At 38.2% G+C, this 21,684-nt stretch overlaps 1 protein-coding gene across 2 annotated transcripts in view; it reads left to right on the forward strand.

Annotated features, from left to right (window-relative positions):
- The window catches only part of ARMC10 (armadillo repeat containing 10), a 388,435-nt gene that overhangs the window by 208,083 nt on the left and 158,668 nt on the right, over positions 1-21,684 (forward strand). For both annotated transcript variants that reach the window (XM_044088513.1, XR_006366991.1), the window contains exon 3: positions 11,273-11,407. In XM_044088513.1, coding sequence (XP_043944448.1) covers positions 11,273-11,407 — 135 coding nt within the window. The remainder of the gene's footprint in view (positions 1-11,272; positions 11,408-21,684) is intronic.

Raw genomic sequence — 21,684 nt, forward strand, 5'->3', positions numbered from 1 at the left:
TGCCACTAAGGCTGTGAGGAATTCAAACATATGCTGAACAGATAAGTAGGACTTCTGCAACTAAACTTTTTTAAACACCTCAGTATATACACTCCCATCTTACTAATACTCCTTGTTAGTGCTAACACTGAACCCAACCGAGGTCCCTTCCACTACCCTCAATCCCTAACTGTTCCAGACGCTTCTGCCATCTTCTCTGCATTAATTGACACTCAAAGCATTTCCTGGAAACTTGGCCAAATAAATATCTTTATTACAACCCATTCTCCTAACACTACAACTGTCATGGCAATATGGATCGAAAATATCAACCCCATTTTCAACACCTACTTCCCTCTTGCAATGCCTCCAAGACTCAAGATCAGGCATGAATCAGAGTAGAAGCAGCCTCATTCTTTACAAAAGTCACTTCAACCCATCAGTAATAGCTCAAGCCAACACCTCCACTGACATTGAATCAGTCTGGATCCTTCTAAATTCTCCTTATGGAAAAACAGTCACTTTCTAGTAGATTCTTTCAACTTCCTCCTCCAGTTTGTCTTAAATATAAATCAGTTTGTCTTAAATATAAATCACTTATTCAGGCCATCATTTCAGCCACCCACAAACACAAATATCATCATAATCATTCTATGAGATTTTAGCTGCAACTACACAAGAAACCTTGGAAATGACATTAATGAATTCCTACCAGTATCAACCTCATAATTATTTAAATCTTTCATCCAAATCTCCTATCCAACAACTATTCCCTTCTGGATCTTCTAATAACTAACAACCCTTCGGTTATTTTAAAAATGTCTCTTGTTCTACCTAATTTGGCACCTTCCAAATCATCCACCAGTCTCCAAAACTACCATTAAATTATCCATCTTCAGACCTAGATCCCCTCCCCAAACAATATTGTAAGCCTTAAAAACTACCTTTCAACAAATCAATTGGTCTACATTACAGATGTATAGAATCCTCACTTTGCAGTAATATCTTTGACAAATACACTTCTTCAGCTTCAAGACAAATTCTTTACCCTCACACATCACATTGTCTTTTCAAATGCAACAAAAATGCCTGGTTAACTACTGAAGTGAAAGCTCTTCTCACACTAAAAGACAACACCTGACCTGGAAATAAAGCTGCTCCCCAGAAAACTGGACAGCCTTTATTTTGCTTTGTAACATTGTTAAGAAAGCCACATAAAGGCACAGAACAATCCATTTCAGTCATAAGCAACTATCCCTACTAGATAAATAAAAACACTTTTAGCTTGAAGTAAACCTTCTCACAGGCTGGAAAACTACTGAATGCAGTTCTACTGTCTTTCTCAAGGAATTTGGCCAGCTCCCAAAATCCCATCACTTCTGTCACATCCCCCAGCTGTCCATGCCCCCCCCATCACTTTTTATTCCTGCTTTCTATTTTAAAAAAATCACACACAATGACTTTGAACCCTTTCTAGAAAATATGCCCATAAATGCACTCCCTGAATTAGGCAAACTGCTCCCTTTGTTCATCTCTCGCTCTCTCTTCCTGCTTAATTTCAATCTGTAAAAATACATACTTACCACAACTCGTCTCCCTATATGTAACCTCTGCAAAACTCTGTGCTTGTCATAAGGAAAACAGTACTAATCAAATCCCTTCCCAAGCACCCTCAACCATAGAATGCCTTCTGCTTTCGCTCCATCTCCATCCTCCCTACACTTTGGAAAATATGTGAAAAACTAATCTATAACCAACTCTGTACCTACATCCAATAATACAATTTCCTCACACCTAAACAACATGAATTGTGGACATCACTATGGCCACTTAGACTAGATCCTTCACAAAATGAATAAATGAAACCCTTTTATGGATATTTTTCAACAACCACACCAAATCTTTTGACCTTATTGAATGCCAACTCCTCCTACAATCTCTTCAGGAAATCAGAGTTAGCACCAACTCTATAACCTGTTTCTAAGACTTCTTAACAAACCAGTGTTTTAGAATCAAAGTAGTTTCATTCTTATCACTTCCAGCCCCTCTCACCAAAGGAGTTCCCCAATGAGCCACACTTGCCCCACTGATCTCATTTTTAACAGAAAACTTCCCTCCAACCTTTTAAACCTTCCTCTGACACTTTATGATAATGATACGGTTATTCTTAAAACTAGCCTCTCACATTCAGCGTTTCAAAGCCTGCTTCACAAAGTCCTTCATTCCCTTAATTCCTGGCTAATCGATCATAAGCTCCTTCTAAACCCCTCCTGAACCAAGTTTTCAACCATTCAAAAATGGAAATAAATCCTAAAACCCTCAACATCAAAGATCTTAATGGAACCTCAGTAGAAACAAGCACATCTTTTAAATACCTGGGCTTATGGCTGGACCAAACCCTAAACTTGCATACATGCATAAAAAAAGGAATAGAAAAAAAATTAAATACAGTAGTGCATATCATCAGAGATGATTTTTCTCATGAAAGCATTTTAATTTTGCTGGCAGGACACTATAGATTCTTCCTTTAATTGCTGTATGTCTGATGTAGATCAAATCCATTTTAATTCCCTTCTCTGTCAGACTTTTTTTGATTTATCCACAAGAATATACAGGAAGAATATTATTTTATAATATAAATAAATATTTAAATTGGAATACATTTGTTCCATATATATTCTCACTGAAATTGTTGTTAGTATCAATAAAGTCAAGTATTACAAATCTTAGTTTGTCCACTGAGTTGCAAGTTGCAAAAAATTTGAAAATGCACACTCTCCCTGGGATTCAATAATGCCTACACTGCGTATACACAATTCTGAGTGAACAGACAACACAGGCATAACTCACTTCTTCCTCATAATTTTTATTTTCCTACTGATTTTCTTGCAGCTTTAAATGTCAACAGGGATTCATAAAGGTTACTGTAAAGTGTAGACTACATTTACACTTGGTATAATCTTTGTGTGACTAGAAAGCACAAAAAAGTGGTTGAGATGTTCTTGAATACATATTGTATATACTTAGTATACATGTAGTGTAGGCGTTAATGAATCTGGCCCTCTATTTTACAAAGATAGTAATAATAGGTTAAATTAAGGTTAAACCTGCAATTTATTCCGGCCTGGAATGGTGAGTATTATTTACATAGGAAGATTGCAGGTTTCATGTACTCAGTAGTGTTTCAATGTAGTTGGTGGCTTAAGTTTATGCTTTGGCCTAAACTACTAAAACTTAAGGAGTCTATTTCCTTTCATGTATGTGTTACAGGCTGTGTCCACTGTCTTACAGCTCTGTTATGTAAAAAATATATATATATTTTCCTGACTGGCAATTTTGGCCACATTGGCATTTCCTAAGTTGCACATTGACTGCTGTATGTAGTCAGAGAAGAGACAGAAGGTATAAAACAAACCTCCCTCTTCTCCAGGTTAGTGCATCCACAAAGTAGGTGTATTTGTAGACTGGTATATAGGGGCTTGCACCCCTTAAAAATAGTGTGCTTTTTGTGACCTTAGTAGAGTCATTGTTTTTAGTTTAGATTAATTGTGTGCTAGCTAAATGACATCATTAGTCATAGTGAATCCTAAATTAAGAGAATCTCATTTACAGTTTTTGATAGCAATTTGTCGTTAGTCTTAATCATGCAGAATTACTAGACTATATGTTACTTGATCTTTGTGGAGATTTGTATATACTTGTATTTTGATAGAAATGTACAACTTTACTGTATATCTCAGTACATTTGGTGAAGATGATTTTTTTTATTGAATTACCACTTGTGACACAGATAAACTTACATTTATATAAAAGAAAACAAACCATATTAACATATTCACAGTTACAAACATTATGCATGACATATATTCTTCTGTACAATATGATCAATCCAGCAGTACATAAGTTGGTCAGTTCCTACCTTCCCTTAAACCTCATTCCTCCTCCAAAACATTTTTCTGCATGTGTTGTTTCCACACTTTCTATTTTTTTCTATGTAATGTACTCCTACCCTTTTCTAAAGCTCCCACTTCCAGTTCTTTTAATTCTGTAATAATATTCACTACTTCAGATTTGGTTGGCGTACACTTTGATTTCATTTTCTAGTAATTGCTTTTTTGGCAGCCACCAGAATTAAACGTAACAGGGCCTTACTATGTCTAGGCAATCCAGATCATGTGTACCAGCTCAAAAAATAATTTCCTTAGTTACACCAATTTGCTCACCCAGTACTTCTGACAGAGTACTCTGTAGGGAATTTTTAGTTTGCCAGCTTATTACACTCCCAAAGCATATATTCCCAGTTACCTCTTTCTTCCCCTTCACACCTCCAGCATTTGCCATCTACCTGAGGAGAAACTCTTTGGAGCCTGCTTGAGCTATATAAATGCCTGTGCTAACACTTCCAAGCAAAAATCCTGAATCTTCTAGACTTTGTTGTATCTTTGGGAGCCATACATATGTCCACCCTTTGTTTCTTTGTCAGTTGCCTAGCCAGTCTCTCTTCCCAATCTTTTGTAACCTCCTCTGATTGATTCCTATAGTTGTCATGCAATACTTTATATGTCCTACTAACTATCCCTTTTATAACAGCAGCTTCTGTTCTAGATTCAACTAAAAACTCTACCAGTGCAGCCTTTCACTTAGGATGCCCCTATCCCTTTCTCTTTGCCTGTACTCTAATGGCAATCCTTGACAGGGAAGGTAGTCTGTAGGCTGCAGTCCAAATGTCTTCTTGGCCTTTTCCCATTCTGTTACCTATTCCTCTCTAATTATTTGTTCCCAATACCTTGGTTCCTTTGCTAGTTTTCTCCAGTAAATTCCGGCTTTCTCTTGCCTATTCTCTGTACCCCTAACTACAGTCATTCGTATTGGCAGAATCTCCTTTCTCCATTCCCATGTTGGCTTAGTTCTTAGAATACTTTCTGCTACTCTATGAATGCAATATATATTTTTTAATTTCTCCAAGTCTTTTGGGTTTGTAGTACCATGATGGGAATGGACCCCTTTCCTAAGTCAAAGTGTGATTAAAGTTCATGAATTAATATTGTTTCAATCTTTGATGTCAGCCAGAAGCACGCTTTGCAGCACTCACAGTGTGCCCGGTAATGACTCCTCCCTCAATTCATATTAATTTACATGTATTGGTAACAAATCTAAATACGATTGTAAATTCTTTTTTATAAGACCCATTGCTTCTTGTACTTTTGGAACTGTCTGAGTATCTTTCTTCTACATTGCTGTCATTTCTACCTGCAAATCCTGATATTTTATGACTTTGTGTCTGTCTATACGCAAGGCACTGTAGTCCCTAGTCACTGGGTGTAGCAATTTCAATGATCAATATTGCTTTTGTCTTTTTTTCATGAACCACTGTATCTGGTTTTCTCACATCTGTCTTTTTGAACTGTTGGTAATGAGTGATCCCATGTGATGTGACTTCATCATTCTCTATGATGCCTTGTGGTTCATGTTCCCAGTGTTTTAGCCACTTCAGTACTATAATGTTTGCACAATCCCCAGTACAACAGTTTGGCCACATTATTATGCCTTTCAGCATACAGTCATTCTACCATTAGTATGTCACAACCAGAAACGAGGTGTGTAACTCTTTCCAGTTCTGTTTTACAAAACCTACATTTGTCTGTTTCTTCCACATGTTCAATGGACTTTGTAAACCAATGTGTATGTAGCCCAATATCTTGGGCCACCAATATTAACTTTTCATCTTTTGGTTTGAATTTGCTTCTCCTTAACCATTCCTGCTTTTTGCATATTCAGTTGCTGCCTGATTCCATTCTTGCTTTATGCAGATTTGCTTCTGCTAGACTAAGAAGGGAAGTAATCTTAGATTTACTCTCCTCATGTTTCAAAACTTTCACTACATTTGGGTCTTGCGAGATCAGCAGATGTGTGCAGTCCCACAATTGCAGATCTATACATGTAATCAATTTTAAGGAAGTCCATACCTCCTTCAGAATGGGGAATATATAATCTTGGTATATCCTGATTTTTATGAATCATTTGATGAGCGTGAAGCATTGCCAGTCAGTCCCTCCAAAATTGTAAACTAGGACAGGAAGAGCAAATTAGTTTATAGCTTGAATTTTGTTCCTAGATGTCAACGCTGTTTTCAGGATTAATTTAAGTCTTCTAAAATATTCCTTACTAAGTTTTATTCGCATTTGTTTGTTTTATCGTTGATCCTTATTTTATACCACATTCTTATCCCAAACTGACGTTTTCTTGGTGCTGCAGTTTTACTGCTTTAAATGTTGCTTTTGCACGTTTATCAAGACCAAATGACATTCGTATGTCATCTGAAAAAGTTTTGACTGCTTGCAGTTGTGTTTTCAGTTACTCATCTGATGAGCTGTGCAGTTTAAATCACTGACAAAGAGAGGGTGAAAAGTCTTTGCATTTTTTTGTTTTGTAGGAGCCAAATTATAACCATGGCCTATAAAGGATATCAGATAAAATAACTCGAGGGTGAGACTGGGAGCAGAACAAAAAATTGAAGAAACAAACAAAATACTCCCAATGTACACAAGACTTAGCTTTAATAAAAGAGTAAGCGCTTTCGCAGACATACACTGTCGCTTCATCAGACTAAAGCTTTAAAATGCGTGAAATGCTTAAATAGGAATGAACAGAGCCAATTTGTTTCAATTAATTAATCAATCAAGTAATAAAATTGGTAGATGCAATTCAAATAAAACACACATACTTAGTTCTGGAATGTACAAAAATATATATATACACAACTTACAAAGATTTATATATGTAAAAAACACATATGTTGTTGTGTCATTCGGCGTATCCCAGTTAGGGGTCGCCACAGTGGAACTCCGATCCGCTAATGTTTGGTAGTGGATTTTTACGTGCCGAGTTACCAGCCCTGACGCACAACCTTCAACGAAGGCACACCCATTTACGCATGCCTCCACACAGAAGACGCTCAAGCTGAGATTCGAACGTGACGTCTTGCTGTGAGGCGACGCTACCGCAGCACCACTACCGTGGGTATAAAACACATATATATGTATAAATAAGTACTTCTATCTAAAACTAATGTTTAAGCCTTTTTAGTTTCAGAAAGGGTTTCACTGAAAAAGCACCATTTAGTCCTGGAAATTTTTCAGCATCCAACAATAAAATTCATTTCTGTTCCAATGCTTCAACTTTTGTTTCTATATCGCCCCCTCGTGGGCTAACATTCAATGACTTGAATGACAAAAAATGTAAAAATATGTGTTTGGTCAGTAGCCATAACATGGTTTGCTAAGGCATTGCTCAACTTTTGATTACGAATGTCTCTGTTGTGTTCTAATATTCTATCTTAATAGTCGATTCGTTTTACCTACATAAAAAGCATGGCATTGCTGACAAAAGGCAAAATATACTATATTTGATGTACGACAATCTGCATAGTGTTTAGCATTTATAGTAAATTTTCTAGTGGGATGTATATATACATAGCTGGAATAAATATATACTGACAGGCAGAACAATTTCTGTAAGGGAAAGTTCCTATTCGAGTAGATTTATATGTTCTCCTAGTATGCTTACTATCTTTATTACACAAATGCTGTTTAAGGGACATATTATTTCTAAAAGAGAATGAAGGTACTTCGTCAATTTTGTTGCTCAGCTCAGAGTTGGTATGTAGAATATGCTAATTTCTTTTAATGACATCACAATATTCGTTGATGTCACTGGAAAACTGAAAAATAACTCTAGGGTGATTGTTCAGATGTACATCTACCCCTTGAGTTTCACATTCATCTACAACCGTATCTTTATAATATGGTTTACATCTACTATTCCTAAGTCTCCATGCTTCAGTTATAGTGGTGTTTATTTCTTTTTCAGAGTAGCCCCTCTGCAAAAAATCCTGTTTAAGCTTAGCCAGGGCATTATGTGCCTCCAAGTCATAGTTGTGCAGTCTAAGTGTCCTATAGACTTGTCCTTTAAGCACATTACGTACTATATGCCTAGGATGCATACTGTTTCTGTGTAGTAATGCATTCTTTCTTGTTGGTTTTTTGTAAATACTACTATGGACCTGATTCAAATCAGATTTAATAAGGAGCATATCTAAAAAATCTGTTTCAGTTGTAGAGCATTTATAACTACATTTTAGAAAATTAGTACTCCTATTCATGTAAGTAATCAATTCTTCAAGTTCCATAATATTTCCTTTCCAAAGCATAAAGATGTCATCCACAAAACGGACATACCATGCAATATGGTCACTTAGACAATTGCTTGGAGCTAAGATGGTTGTCTGTTCCCATTGGGTCAAAGTTAAGTTGGCGTAACTGTTGACACAAGCTGTGCCCATAGCAACGCCAACCTTTTGTAAAAAAAAGTCTCCTTCAAAAAGAAATGCATTGTTTTCAAGAATGACTTCCAATAAACTACATATAATTGTGACATCATCATTTGTAAGGCATCTTTGCCCATTAAGAAAATCTCTGACCATCTCAATGCCCCAGTCATTAGGAATAGATGTAAAAAGTGACACTGTCTAGGGTCACAAACATATAGTCACTATACATTGTCTGAATCCTGTTATAAAGTCGTTCTAAACTTTTAGTATCTCTTAAAATAGTATGACATTCTTCTAGAAAAGGATGTAACCTGTTTTCAACATAAATCGATAGGGCTTCAGTACACCAACCACCACCAGAGACAATGGGTCTCATAGGTGGGGAAGACCCTATTCTTGTGTATTTTAGGTAGTCCATATATTTTAGGAATGACAGGGTATGGTGTATTAAAGTATTTAAATAAGCTCTTATCTATTAAACCTGTCATTAAAAGATCAAATACAAGAAAAGAAACTTTCTCCATAATCCCATTAACAATGTGTTTAGATATACAACTATAAGTGTTAGTGTCTTGCAACAATAGCTTCATTTGATTAATATAAACCTCTCTATCCAAAATAACGATGCCATTGCCTTTGTCTGCAGGCTTAATGTCTATAGACTGTAGTTCTTTTAATGCATTTAAAGCATTATAATCACTTTGAGACATGGTACAAAAACCAAGTCTAGTGCTCTTGTCAAACAAAGACCTAAATTCATTTTCACATACGTCAATAAGTGTTTGTACTGTATGATCATAGAGCTTCATAGATTAGTACTAAGCTAACTGCCCTTGCGAGCCATTTAAGCCTAGCCAATTATCCCTTGTGAGACTCAAACCCTGCACCTTGTATTTGTAAGGCAAACACCTTAACCATTAGGCCACCCTCCCAACCCATCCTAATAATAGGCATAAATGTGCTATGGCCTACTCTGTTAAGCAAACAGGTTTATTAGGTTAAGGGCAAGACAGAATAGCAGTAGTGACAGGGAATCACCCTGGAATATCCCCCTTTGAATTTTTGTCCTTTATCATGGCTTAATTGCAAAGTGGTTTATACTTGCAACTATATTTATACTTATGGTACAGAGTAATATTCTGTGTGACTGTTACTATTCTCGTTAAGGATCTGTATCCAAAATCCCACTTCCTCCTTATTTCTTGAATTTTCCTCCTCCATCATCATCCCTTGAATTTCTCCCTTGCTTCATCATCATCCCTTTTCACTTTGAAGTGTAGTTTTCTGCTTGTGTTATGTATAACAGCCTTAACTGTGTTGCTCTAAAATATCCCTTCAAATCAGGTAATCTGAAACTGCCTTGTTTTATTGTAAAGATCAGCATATCCCACTTGTCTGTTGCCCTTTTCCCCTCCCAGATAAAATCCTTCAACTCTTTATTAATTACTATCCACAGCTTCTCCTCTAGTGGATAAAAATATACCTGACTTGTGTATAAAACTAAAGGGACTAAACATTTTTACTGCTTGTGTCTTGATATTCATATCCATATCCATAGACAGTTGCTTCCCATTTCTTAGTTTTTGTACCATCTTTTGTTTAGGCTCTTCCCACATATCCTTAGCTGCCATAACAGAGGCCTTTTTTAACCCCTACTCCTAAATATTTCTTTTTATCATGTCCCCATAAGTACGGGTATTGCTGAACCAATTCATGTTTAGGTACATAGTTGGGAGTATGATGATTCTGTGCACACAATACATATCTTCTTCCAGCAAAAAATAATGAGTAGATCAAATGGTGACATTCCTCCCTCCAACTTTGATGTCTGGTGTACACTTTACAACTGTATAATGTAAATTGTAGCTGAAAGGCTGCCAAGGAATTAAGATGAGCAGCATAACTATTATTTCTACATGCTCATACTTTACCATAGACTAGGGTAATCTATCCCCTCCCAAATCAGACACTCCAGCCTCTCCAGTATTCTGAACCTAGCTAAAGGCTCGTCTCCAATAACTTGCCAAATGCCAGTGCCTCTGTTCTGAACACATCGCCTGATTTCTCTGTCCTTTCTCCCACCATCTTCATAAACTATGCTCAAATCTCCTTTGCAACTCTCACATCACTTCACATGACCTACCATTCATACTTCTAAACCTGCTGATGAATCTATGCTCTTCTAATCTGCTTACAATTTGAATTTTGACCTTATTGTACATATTTTATTCTACTACAGTCCTGTTTTGTAGTCTATAATTGTGCGTAATTGCCATGTAATTTCTTTACAATCTTGTTTCTGGCAGAAATTTGCATCTGTCTTCTCATACCCGGGCTGAAACTAAATTGGTCATTTGTTATGATCAGTGCTTTATCCTGGTTAACAAATTTAAATAAATAAGTAAAATAAAAGCATTCACTTGTCAGTATTGTAGTACATGAGACTGTAATTGCATCTCAGTGTAACTTGAGTAAGAAAGCTGGCAGGCTTGTCATAAAAATATTACTTTGCCATAAACTATACAGATTTCTGATATTGCAGATACTTACTTTCAACCTAGACTATGCCTAAAACCTGTGAAAACTGTTCTGAATAAAAATTTGCTGATTGGAACTAGGCTTGCAGGAATTTTCCTGCTGCAGCCCTAATATAGTTACAAATACATGTGTAGCATTCCTGGGTTAAAGAATACACACACAGACACACTTTCACTTCAAGAAGTAGGGTATGATTGTACTACAGTTCTAATTCTTCATACCCTACGTCTCTATGTGAATATGTGTGTGCGCATTTGCATGTGTGTGTGCGTGCATGCATGAGTGAGTGTTAGTTATTGTGGTACCAGTTACATCTTGGCACTGTGTGTAGAGAAAAAAGTGTTGCATGAAGTAAACTTCTAAATTGCAACTGCCCAAAAGAAGGCTATGTGGATTCCTAACTCAGTAGTCTATTTTTATTATCAGGACTTGATTCGCAGTCTGAATGGCATTTCTGTGATTGGAAGCATTCTGTATGATCCGTCAGCTGAGGTCAAGGTCAAAGCCCTCAATGCTCTCAACAACCTGAGTATGAATGTCCCAAATCAGGAGCAGATTACAGTAAGTTTTCTTCCATTTTATTAAAGTAATTTGTACATCTTGATTACTTTCAGTAGTGAATTAGTTGTAGGAAATAAATGTGAGGTTTGCATGAATATGGCTGACAGTTCAGGTGGAACAAGCTTCTTGAGTGTTTGGAGTAGCCACAATGTGTTTTCTGATCAGATGTATAACACACCTGAGGGGAAACGTATTAGGAGCAGGGCCAGTACAGAACCATCTACAGAGACCACATGTTGTGACAAATCTATCAGCAGACATTCTGTGGTTCAGGTCTATGATACTGGTTTATTTTCCTGATTTGCCAGCTGTAAAAAATGAATTTAATGCTGCATTGAATCCATTAGTTTTTTTTTTCTTACAGTTGTTAACCTGTTCAAAAAAATTGCTTATTTCTAATAAGCTGAAAAAAGTGAATATTTATGTTGCTGGTAGTGCTTGCTATCCTTGTTGTTTGCCCTCCAACAATACAGTTAATGACAGGTCAATAAAACTGTGTGTGCCCAATATCCTTGTTCCAATTATTTGCTAATATATTTTATCCACATGCCTACAACCTATCTTTATCTCCATTATTCACCCTTCTTGTGAGAGGGGTTACCATACAGGTAACTAACTTGGCTATCCTTTTACATTTTACCATACAATGCCTGGTCGCTCTGAGGTAGTCTGAACCAAGCTTTCATACAGTGCCTGTCCCACAGCTATGAGCAGACACATGCACATTTGCTGGCTGCTTGGCAGGTGCATACATTGTGGCCCTTTGCATTTATGTGCCATTGCCACCTGGTAGTACTGCACTTGACCAGGCTACCTTCCTTTCTTCCCCCAAGATAGATGACTGATATTAGGTGCTAAGTCCTACCTTCCACTTCTGGCTGCACCAGTATTGGGGTTGCTAAACAGTATCAAGTCATCAAGGTCAGTCAGAGGTTCATCAGTCTGAACCACAGAGCCAGCACACATTGTTCCAACTTCCACAGTTCAGGACAGTGGAGGCTGCATAGTCTTCCTGTGTCCATTACCTAACTGTGTAGTTTTTCCTCCAGATATATTCCCTCCTGTCCTTTGCAGGGATTGTTCAACCCAGATCTACATGAATAAATGTCACTGGGTTGCCCAGAACCCTCAGTGTCAACCTTTCTAATAGAAGTAGTTGGGCAGTGCCTAATCTGTGAGTTTCAACTCCTGAGTTGAAGGAAAACATTGATTATTTTGTAATATAAAACCCATCTGAGGTAACCCTGCATTTGGTCAGGTATTTGCAGTATCTTGCTACAGTTAGTGTTTGCTTTGAATGTGCTTTCATTAATATTTGTTGGATAAAAACTGAGAAGCACCAATCTGCATAGCTGACTGATGACTTTTCTGCCATTTTTTCCCCTCCATGTTTTATCTGCAGTGTCTCAGAGCACCTAATCAATCTCCATAGCCAAGATCTCTCACTGATGATTAACAAACTTTCCCCCAGAATAGGGCCATGTGGAATGAGAACATCTTAAAATCTTGAGCAAGCGAGAGGAGATCTGGCAGCAACATCCATATAGCAATGAAGGGCTTTTCTGTTTATAACTTAACCATTCCCAACCGAGGACGCAGGAGATCTAGTAACATTAATGTGGTTTGTGTACACATATATCCATACCTGAACTCCTCCTGCTGCTGCTGCTGAACGTCTGTCTTTGTTTCTACATTGTTGTTCTGTTTGGACTGTTGCCCCCTGTCTGCACTGGGATCAGAATCTGGCAGAAAAAAAAAACACACCTTCTCCTCCAGAGGAGGAGAACTGGTAACAATCAAACCAGTGTCATAAGTGTTACAGGTGGAACCTCTCTCGTTCTCCCAGCTGACTGGCTATTTGTTTTGTTTGTTTTTTGTTGTTTCTTAGAAATTTCTTATTACATTTAGAGAACTGAACTAATCAACATTGCCATACATTATAGTGTAGTATATAGTGCTGTTGTAGTTGTATTTTTTGTACATATATTAGTTTTAAATCATATTTACACTTCTTAATAATGTCAGGCAAATGACAACACTGCGACCATGAATGTTGCATGGACACTGACCTTCGCCATACTGCATTTCAAATGCAAACCATTGTGCAACAGAAATGCATATATAAATGAGTGTTAGATGTAGTTTTCTTTTTAAAAGGATGACACCTGATCCTGCATTATGGGTATAGAGAAATAAAGCCTTGACTGCAGCCCTGTTGACCCATGTTTATGAATCCGTGCACTTGGTAATGCAGGCAGGGATATTGACTGTGCCTACTGTGCAATGAGGGGGAGATGGTGATTACCTGGCATGCACCGTTGCTTTGACAGGGCCTCAGCTAGAGAACAGAGGGCTGTCATGATGAAGAGAATTGGTGCCAGGAAGATGCGGGCCTCCCAACCCAGTGATGGTAGTCCTTGTCAGTACATATTGGGGAGCACACATGCATGTATAGAGGGAAATGGACTTCCTTTGCAGTGGCACAAGTACTTATTCTACCATCACAAGCAGGGTTAGGGTGTAAAATTAAGAAATGCTCTCGGTGATATGATGACAAGAGAGCAAAGCATTTGCATGGCTTCCTGGATGTTGGTCCCCTCTTTCACCATAATATCTGATCGACGGAAGGCTTGATGGTCCGTAGAGACAGTGGTAAAAATTATACCAAAGGAAAAAGAAAATTTGGCCACTCAAATTAATTTTCCTTTTATTTTTTATTTTAGAATTAGTTAACTTGTGTAGAACTCTGATCCAGGGATCCATTTTCAGGCTCAACCCAGGAAGGCACATAGTACCGACTGAAAAGCAGTATCAGTCAATAATGGTATACTGTAGTTGGGTAAAGTAATTAGTAATGCATTCCACACCAAACATGTTAGTAGCAAATATATACTGAGTATTTACATGTATACAACAGCTGATGATCATTATTTATTTATTTTTGTTAATTTTCCTTTTCTTAAGGAAGATAGAAATTTGTAAGTGAGAAAGAAGTTGCAGTGGAGTTAAAAAAGAAGGAGAGGATGAGATAGTGGATGGAGAGGAAGGAATGAGAATGAACCGGGGTGTAAAGAGATGTAGGAGATAGTGGGAGGGTTTAGGAGGAAGGGAAGGGGATAGTGCAGAGAAGAAGAGGAAGTAAGTGTGAGGAATTGGGAATGATGGTATTTAGTGAGGATTTGAGCAATAGATTTATAGTGTAGGATAGTGATCTTAGTGGACGATTTCTGTTTTAAGAGACACCCTATGGTGAGAGAAGCATTTGCAGGAGGCTTTTGTGAAGAGAAATTTCTTAATCAGTTGTCTGAATTTGGTGCAGTAGGTGATGTCTTTAAGGTATAATGGGAAGGGAGTCCAATGTTTGTGGAGCCATTCCCAAGAGGCCCGTGGTCTGTTGAACGGAATTTGGTAAGAGGGAGTGAGAAGAGATTGGGAGGAATGTAATACAAGATTGTGGGATGAAATTATTTTGAAAATTCTACTACAGAAGATGAAGGTACTTTGGTAGATCAGTTTATGGGTTAGGAAGGCTAGTGGTAGAATACATCTTTCATTTACTGTAAGGCTTCCTGGAATTGTGGCATTCTGTTTGGGGTGAGGGACATGGATGATGAATCTACAAATATAATTTGATAATGGATTGTAATGTGGTCAGGTTTTTCTTGGAGGATTTTGTGGTCAATGGTTGGCCTTATTTTACCTGCGATAGGAGAAGCCCTTTGCTCACAGCTAGTCTAGATTTTTATGTCAGAAATTTATAAGTGAAAGTTGAGAATAGTTACGACAGATGCCAAGATATTTAAAATGTGGTATTCTTGCAAGAGTTCTTTGCTGTTGCATGTTATGTTACATTTGTTGGGGATAGTGGAGAGTTTTTGTCTAACACAGAAAATTTTATTTAAACAGAATTTCAAGCAGACTGTGACCATCTTTTTATGTCCTTCATGCCAAGTATGACAGGGAAGACCAATTTCTAAGTAGATCCTGTCCAAATGGCTAGAAGGCTGCATCACCTTTTGTTATGATCACCATGGTAAAACTTGAGAAGGCCAGATTTGAGTTTTCTTCATAAGGGCAGATTTTACTACAGCAGTGTTTTTCAAGAATGTCTCAACAAAAAATATTTCTGATGTAACTATATGAATATCCATTCAGTTTTGTAGGCATTCCAGACATACTTTCTAGAAATAGGCAGAATTCACCACTGCAGTTTTACAGAGCTTGTGTGTTTCTCTTCCATACGTCCGTGGCTAAATGGTTTACCACTTTAGTACTTTTCCCACTTTACGATTCATACTCTCCTCCTGGATCACATCTCCTGGATTTTCATTCCTTTGATATTCTCTGCTTAACAGAAACTTGGCTAAAACACACTACTCAAGATACTGAAATCATTCCACCAGGATACAACATCTTAAGACAAGACCACAAAGCAAAAAAAGGAGGGGGGAGTAGCTATTCTCTATAGAGAAGGGCTACAAGTATCAATACTAAACCTCCGCTCCCATCCAGAAAGTAATGTAGAATTGATCGGCACTAAAATACAGATTAACTCCAACAAATCGCTAAATATAGTTTGTATCTACCTGCCCCCTGGTAATAATATCAGCACCGTGGAAGATATCTTTGCTGAGCTCTCTTCAAAATTCCCCCAAGAGACAATAATTCTAGGTGACTTTAATATTGGGGGGTGGCCTAATGGTTAAGGTGTTTGCCTTACAAACACAAAGTGCAGGGTTTGAGTCTCGCAAGGGATAATTGGCTAGGCTTAAAATGACACACAAGGGCAGTTAGCCTAGTACTAATCTATGAACCTATATAGAATAAAACAATGACTGGAAGTGCTGCTCTACTGAAACGCCAACTTCCCATATTAACCTTCATGGCTTCTCACAAACAATCCACTCCCCAACCAGAATTAATAAACCCATTAATAGAGTCCATCCTAGGCTGGATTCTCATTAATAAGCATCAACAACTCTACAAAGTAGGAACCCTCCCAGATGATCTACGTGATCATTCTCTCACTTGCATAATCAGGCAAAAGTCTAGCGCTTCCAACTCTACCATATATAGAACAATAAGAAGCAAAAAAAATGTAACCCTGATCACTTCCAAACTGAACTAAAAGCATTCACCCATAAAACATCTGCCACTTGATGAGGCTGTTAAGTACTTTAACCTAAAATTCTTAACAATTCTTGACCACCATGCACCAGAGATCTATCAAAATTAAATCTAAACCTGCTCCATGGCTTACTAATGAAACCAGAAAAAAAATACAGCATAGAAATATAGTCTGGGCACAGTGGAGATCAACAAAACACCCCACACACCAACAAAAGTTCAGACAAATAAGAAATGAGACAAAAAAGCTATACTTGAAGATAAAAAAAACTTTTACTGCCATCTCCAGCAAACTAACCACAATAATTCACAAAAGTTCTGGTTTAGCATAAACAGCGTACTTCGTCCAGGCCACTCCACTACACCACACCCTATTGGGGCAGATCCTGACAATCCACAGCAAACTGCAAATGCTTTTAATAACTACTTCACAGAGACCATCCAATCACTAGCTAATTAGCTTACAGCTGATGGCTCTGCTCTCCCAACCTTTGCTGATAACTCTCTTCCAATACTCCACTTGCAACCAGTCCCAACCTCCCTCATCTGCAACCTTTTACACAAGCTAAAACCATCTACCCCATCAGCTGACCAGCTACCTGCTGAGTTATCTGCTAAAAGCAGCCAAAGCCATAGCATATCCTATATCACTGTTGATAAATAGAACCATACAGGAAAGCACCATTCCAGCCATCTGGGAAATCTTCCACATTATACAATGACCCCTCCATTAAATATTCAAATATCAGAGTTATAGTAATGGAAAAAGGTCCGGTCACCCGGACTTTTTCCATTATTATAACTTTTTTTTTACAGCAATGGAGAATGCAAGATCTCTGTTGCTTCGCACTGTCTCGCTATGTTAAACGAGTTTAACATAGCGAGATAGCTTTAAAAAAGCAACGGATATTCTCCGTTGCTTTTTTTAAAGCTGTCTCGCTATGTTAAACCCATTTAACATAGCAAAACCGTTTTTAAAAAGCAACGGGGATCTTACTTTCTCCGCTTTCAAAACTGTCTCGCTATGTTAAATGGGTTTAACATAGCCAGGCAGCTTTAAAAAAGCAACGGAGATCTTGCTTTCTCCGTTGATTTTGCCCACAGGTCTGATGTACTGCATAGGCATGTGCATGTGCAGTACATCAGAACTGCTGCAGAATACCAGACAGCTGCGGAAGGGCAGCAAGGAGGCATTATACAATGCCATTATTTAAGAAAAGTAATTATTTTTTTTCTTAAATAATGTCATTGTATAATAGCAATAACCCACTTCTGGGTGTGGGTAATGCTGGATTTACCCAAGGTTGGCTTTGTTTGGCCACTCGGGCTTCGCCCTCATGACCAAGCCACACCAACTGTGGGTAAATCCAGCATTACCCACACCCAGGCATGGGTTATTGCTGTATTATTCCCCTACACAAGGGTGGAAATTCCATAGAATATTCTAACTACCGTCCCATAGCCCTACTCTCCCCTTTGGCAAAAATAATGGAAAAGTGCATCCATAGACAGTTACTAGACCATCTACTTCATAATACACTTCTGGCTAAGTGTCAGCATGGCTTCAGACCCTTCCATAGCACAACTACTGCTCTCTTATCCTTCACCAACTGCATCAGTTCTAACCGTAATAACAATATTCTCTCTTCGTCACTTTTCATCGACCTTTCCAAAGCGTTTGACATGGTCACCCATGATCTCCGTATTCTTCTTCTTCTTCTTTCAGCTTTTCCTGGTTAGGGGTCAGCACAGCGGATCACCTGTCCACTCATGATTGGCAGTGGAGTTTTTACGGTGTCGAGTTGCCAGCCTGGCTCCCAACCTTCCACAGAAAGCAAACACATGCACACACTCACACCTAGGGCCAATTTAGAGTGTCCAAACCACCTACAGCATGTCTTTGGGATGTGGGAGGAAACCCATGCGACCATAGGGAGGACATGCATACTCCGCACAGAAGGCTGTGCACCCTAGCCGAGGATCGAACTGGAGAACCTCTTGCTGTGAGGTGGCAATGCTAACCACTGCACCACTGTGGCTGCCCTAACTAAAATCCTTTTCTCTCAATACAATGGCTACTAAATGGTTCCAGTCCTACTTAGACAATAGACAACAGTCTGTCCTATGGGACAACAACCTATCATCCCATCTCCCTGTTACCTTAGGTATTCCCCAGGGCTCCATATTAGCACCCCTACTTTTCTCAATTATTTATCAACAACCTAAACTTGAGCTATTCCCCAAGCTAACTGCATACAATATATAGATGATTCAACCATAATCTGCTCAGCTAAATCTCAATCCCAACTACAGACTCTAACCCAGAAAATGTTTAGTATAACAGAGAACTGGTTTCTACAATGCTGCCTCCTCTTGAACCCCCCCAAAAAAACAAACTCTTGCTCCTTACTCCTACCAGGAAGTCACTCCCACTCAATTTCTCAATAGCATCCAACAATGGCATACTCCTCCTGATCCAACAACTAAACTTTTAGGGGTAACTATTTATAACCTGAACTTTGATACCCACATCAACAATGCCATAAAAACTGTTAACAAGAAACTAGAATCTCTTTACAGGATTAAACCCTTTCTCTCCCCAGTAGCTAGAACCACTATTGCCCACTCCCACCTTATCTCCACACTTCTCTATGCTTCTTCCATATATACAAACCTGTCAAACTATAACCTGAACATGCATAGGGGGATCCAATGTCTGTCTGCCTGGAATGATCCACACCGGAAGTATATCCCTCATTGGTGAGATCAGACCATAAACTAATCTCACTGGAGATCCACATCCCGCCCCCACCCCCACCTAATTTAACCTGTATAGCCAAGTCTTTTGTAGATAGTGCCACCAGCCTGGAGGTGTGGGTATCCTTGATGAATATGGATACACTCCCTCCTTTTGTGGTACGGTCCGGGGAACATTACTCAAGCCCCAATACCCTAGCCCAAAGGTTCCTGGAGTTCATAAACTCAAAATAATGTTCCCCGGACCGTACCACAAAAGGAGGGGGTGTATCCATATTCATCAAGGATACCCACACCTCCAGGCTGGTGGCAACTCACGAAGCATCAGAGACCATTCAGTTACATCACTGTCTTCTTTTACACTTTTTAAGCACAATCCCTAACTCCTATAACAACATTGCCAGATTTGCCACTGCTTCTCCTTTCAGGACCCATCGCTTCTATAACCTGAAACAATTAGGTTGGCTAGAGCTCCAGAATCAGATTCACTATAACCAACTCACCATTGCCCACAAGACCCTCTACCAACCCACTAATACCCCAATTATTTCCAGCCTCATTACCCAATATAAAAACCTCAAAATATTAAGATAATCTAATAAACTACTTGTATCAACATGTAAATCTAAAAACATGGCAGGAGATGCCTTGTTCTCTAATGCAGTGGGAAAAAACTGGAACCCACTCCCTTACGAACTTACATCACTGTCTTCTTTTACACTTTTTAAGCACAATCTGAAACAGTATCTTAAAACCCATTGGTTATGTCCCTGTACAAATCAAGACTAAGCCTATCTGGCTCCCTTCTCTGTCTTGCTATAGACCTTATATCTGCTCTGACTTTTGTCAGTATTCACCTATTACCTATCCTTTACAAAGACGTATCTTACCCTTTACAGCTAATTTAACCTGTATAGCCAAGTCTTTTGTAGATAGTGTAAAATACCTTATCTAATGCTTCCAACAAATTCTGCACAAACTGTGCAAGTTGTTTTTTTGCAATTACTGAAACTTTAAGTATGTATCTGTACCATAACTTGTTACCTAAATTTATGTTTAAACTGTGTAAATTTTTAAACTGTTGAAACCTTAAGTTTGTATCTGTATAATAACCTTTACCTGAATAGTTGTACTAATGTAACTTCTTGGAGCTTATCTCCCCGGGACTCTACTGAAAATGGACATGCATCCAGTTACACCATCCCGGTCAACAAATGTAAAATAAAATAATTAAATAAATACTGCAACAGTAATACTTATGATTAATATAGTACAATTGTGCAAACTCACAGTAGCTATAGACTTTTTCAAGTAATATTACAGCCACAGTAGAGGCTCCCCTCCCCCCTTTCTTTTCCAGTTTGTTTTTTTTCCTTTTCTGGGTTAAGCTTTATGTAGATTCTCCTGAAGGCAAGACAGATTTTCCAGGTTACTTGGTGGGCTTGATGAGCACATTTTTTGGTGAATTTCCTAGTCACACACACACACACACACACACACACACACACACACACACACACACACACACACACACACACACACACATACAGACTCACACAAAAATAAATAAAATAAAAATTACTGAAGATGATGAGGCTGCTTCTACCCATAATACTTTGTGTGCAGTGTGGAAGAGATGGATGTCTGAAAGTTCTGAAAGTCAGGTAGAATGGTTGGACATCATCTGTGACATGATCACCATAAGTTATGATTCTTACTGCAGAAATTATCTTACCCAAACATCTATGGATATGGTGGTAGTTATGTTTTAATGAAAGAAGTTAGAGCCAGTCTGGCCTGTCCACAAATCGATGGCCAAAGCTAACAAAATAACAGCTACTAATCAACTGAGAAGCCTGATGCCTTGAGATGACACGTGAATCAAATCTGAGAATAGCAAGGAGAAAGCAAAACATTTTATGTATTGACCAGAAATGTTGTCTTAACTAGAACAAAACTTGCAGTGTTGACCCATTCATAGTTATCAGTTCTCCCCTTGGATTGCCCATCTTTTATAACATATAGATTTCCAGTAAGAATGTGAAGCTGAATGGGCACAGATTTGTTTAATTTTAGGGATTCCAAATGCCTCTTGTATTTATAGATTGATTATTTCAGGAACCTGGAATACTAAACTGACTTATACATCAAGTGTATGTTTATTCTGTATTCTCAACACAGGGAATACTTGATGTTGTCATATCTGACAGTGGTTTGCAATACAGTAGTCAGCAATTCCAAAGATTTGTGTCCGAGTATGGATTGAGACTTATAATGTCCAATCCACAGTTTCTGCTGTCAAGCTGGAAGACAGAGAACTATCCAAACTGTGTAGAATATTATAAGAATGAGCAGCAGGAAAAGATACGAGAGTTATACCCTCACAGTTTTAG

This window comes from Protopterus annectens, chromosome 11.part0 (genome assembly GCF_019279795.1).
Source record: "Protopterus annectens isolate FY-2018-M chromosome 11.part0, PAN1.0, whole genome shotgun sequence".
In the NCBI taxonomy this organism is placed as follows: Eukaryota; Metazoa; Chordata; order Ceratodontiformes; family Protopteridae; genus Protopterus; species Protopterus annectens.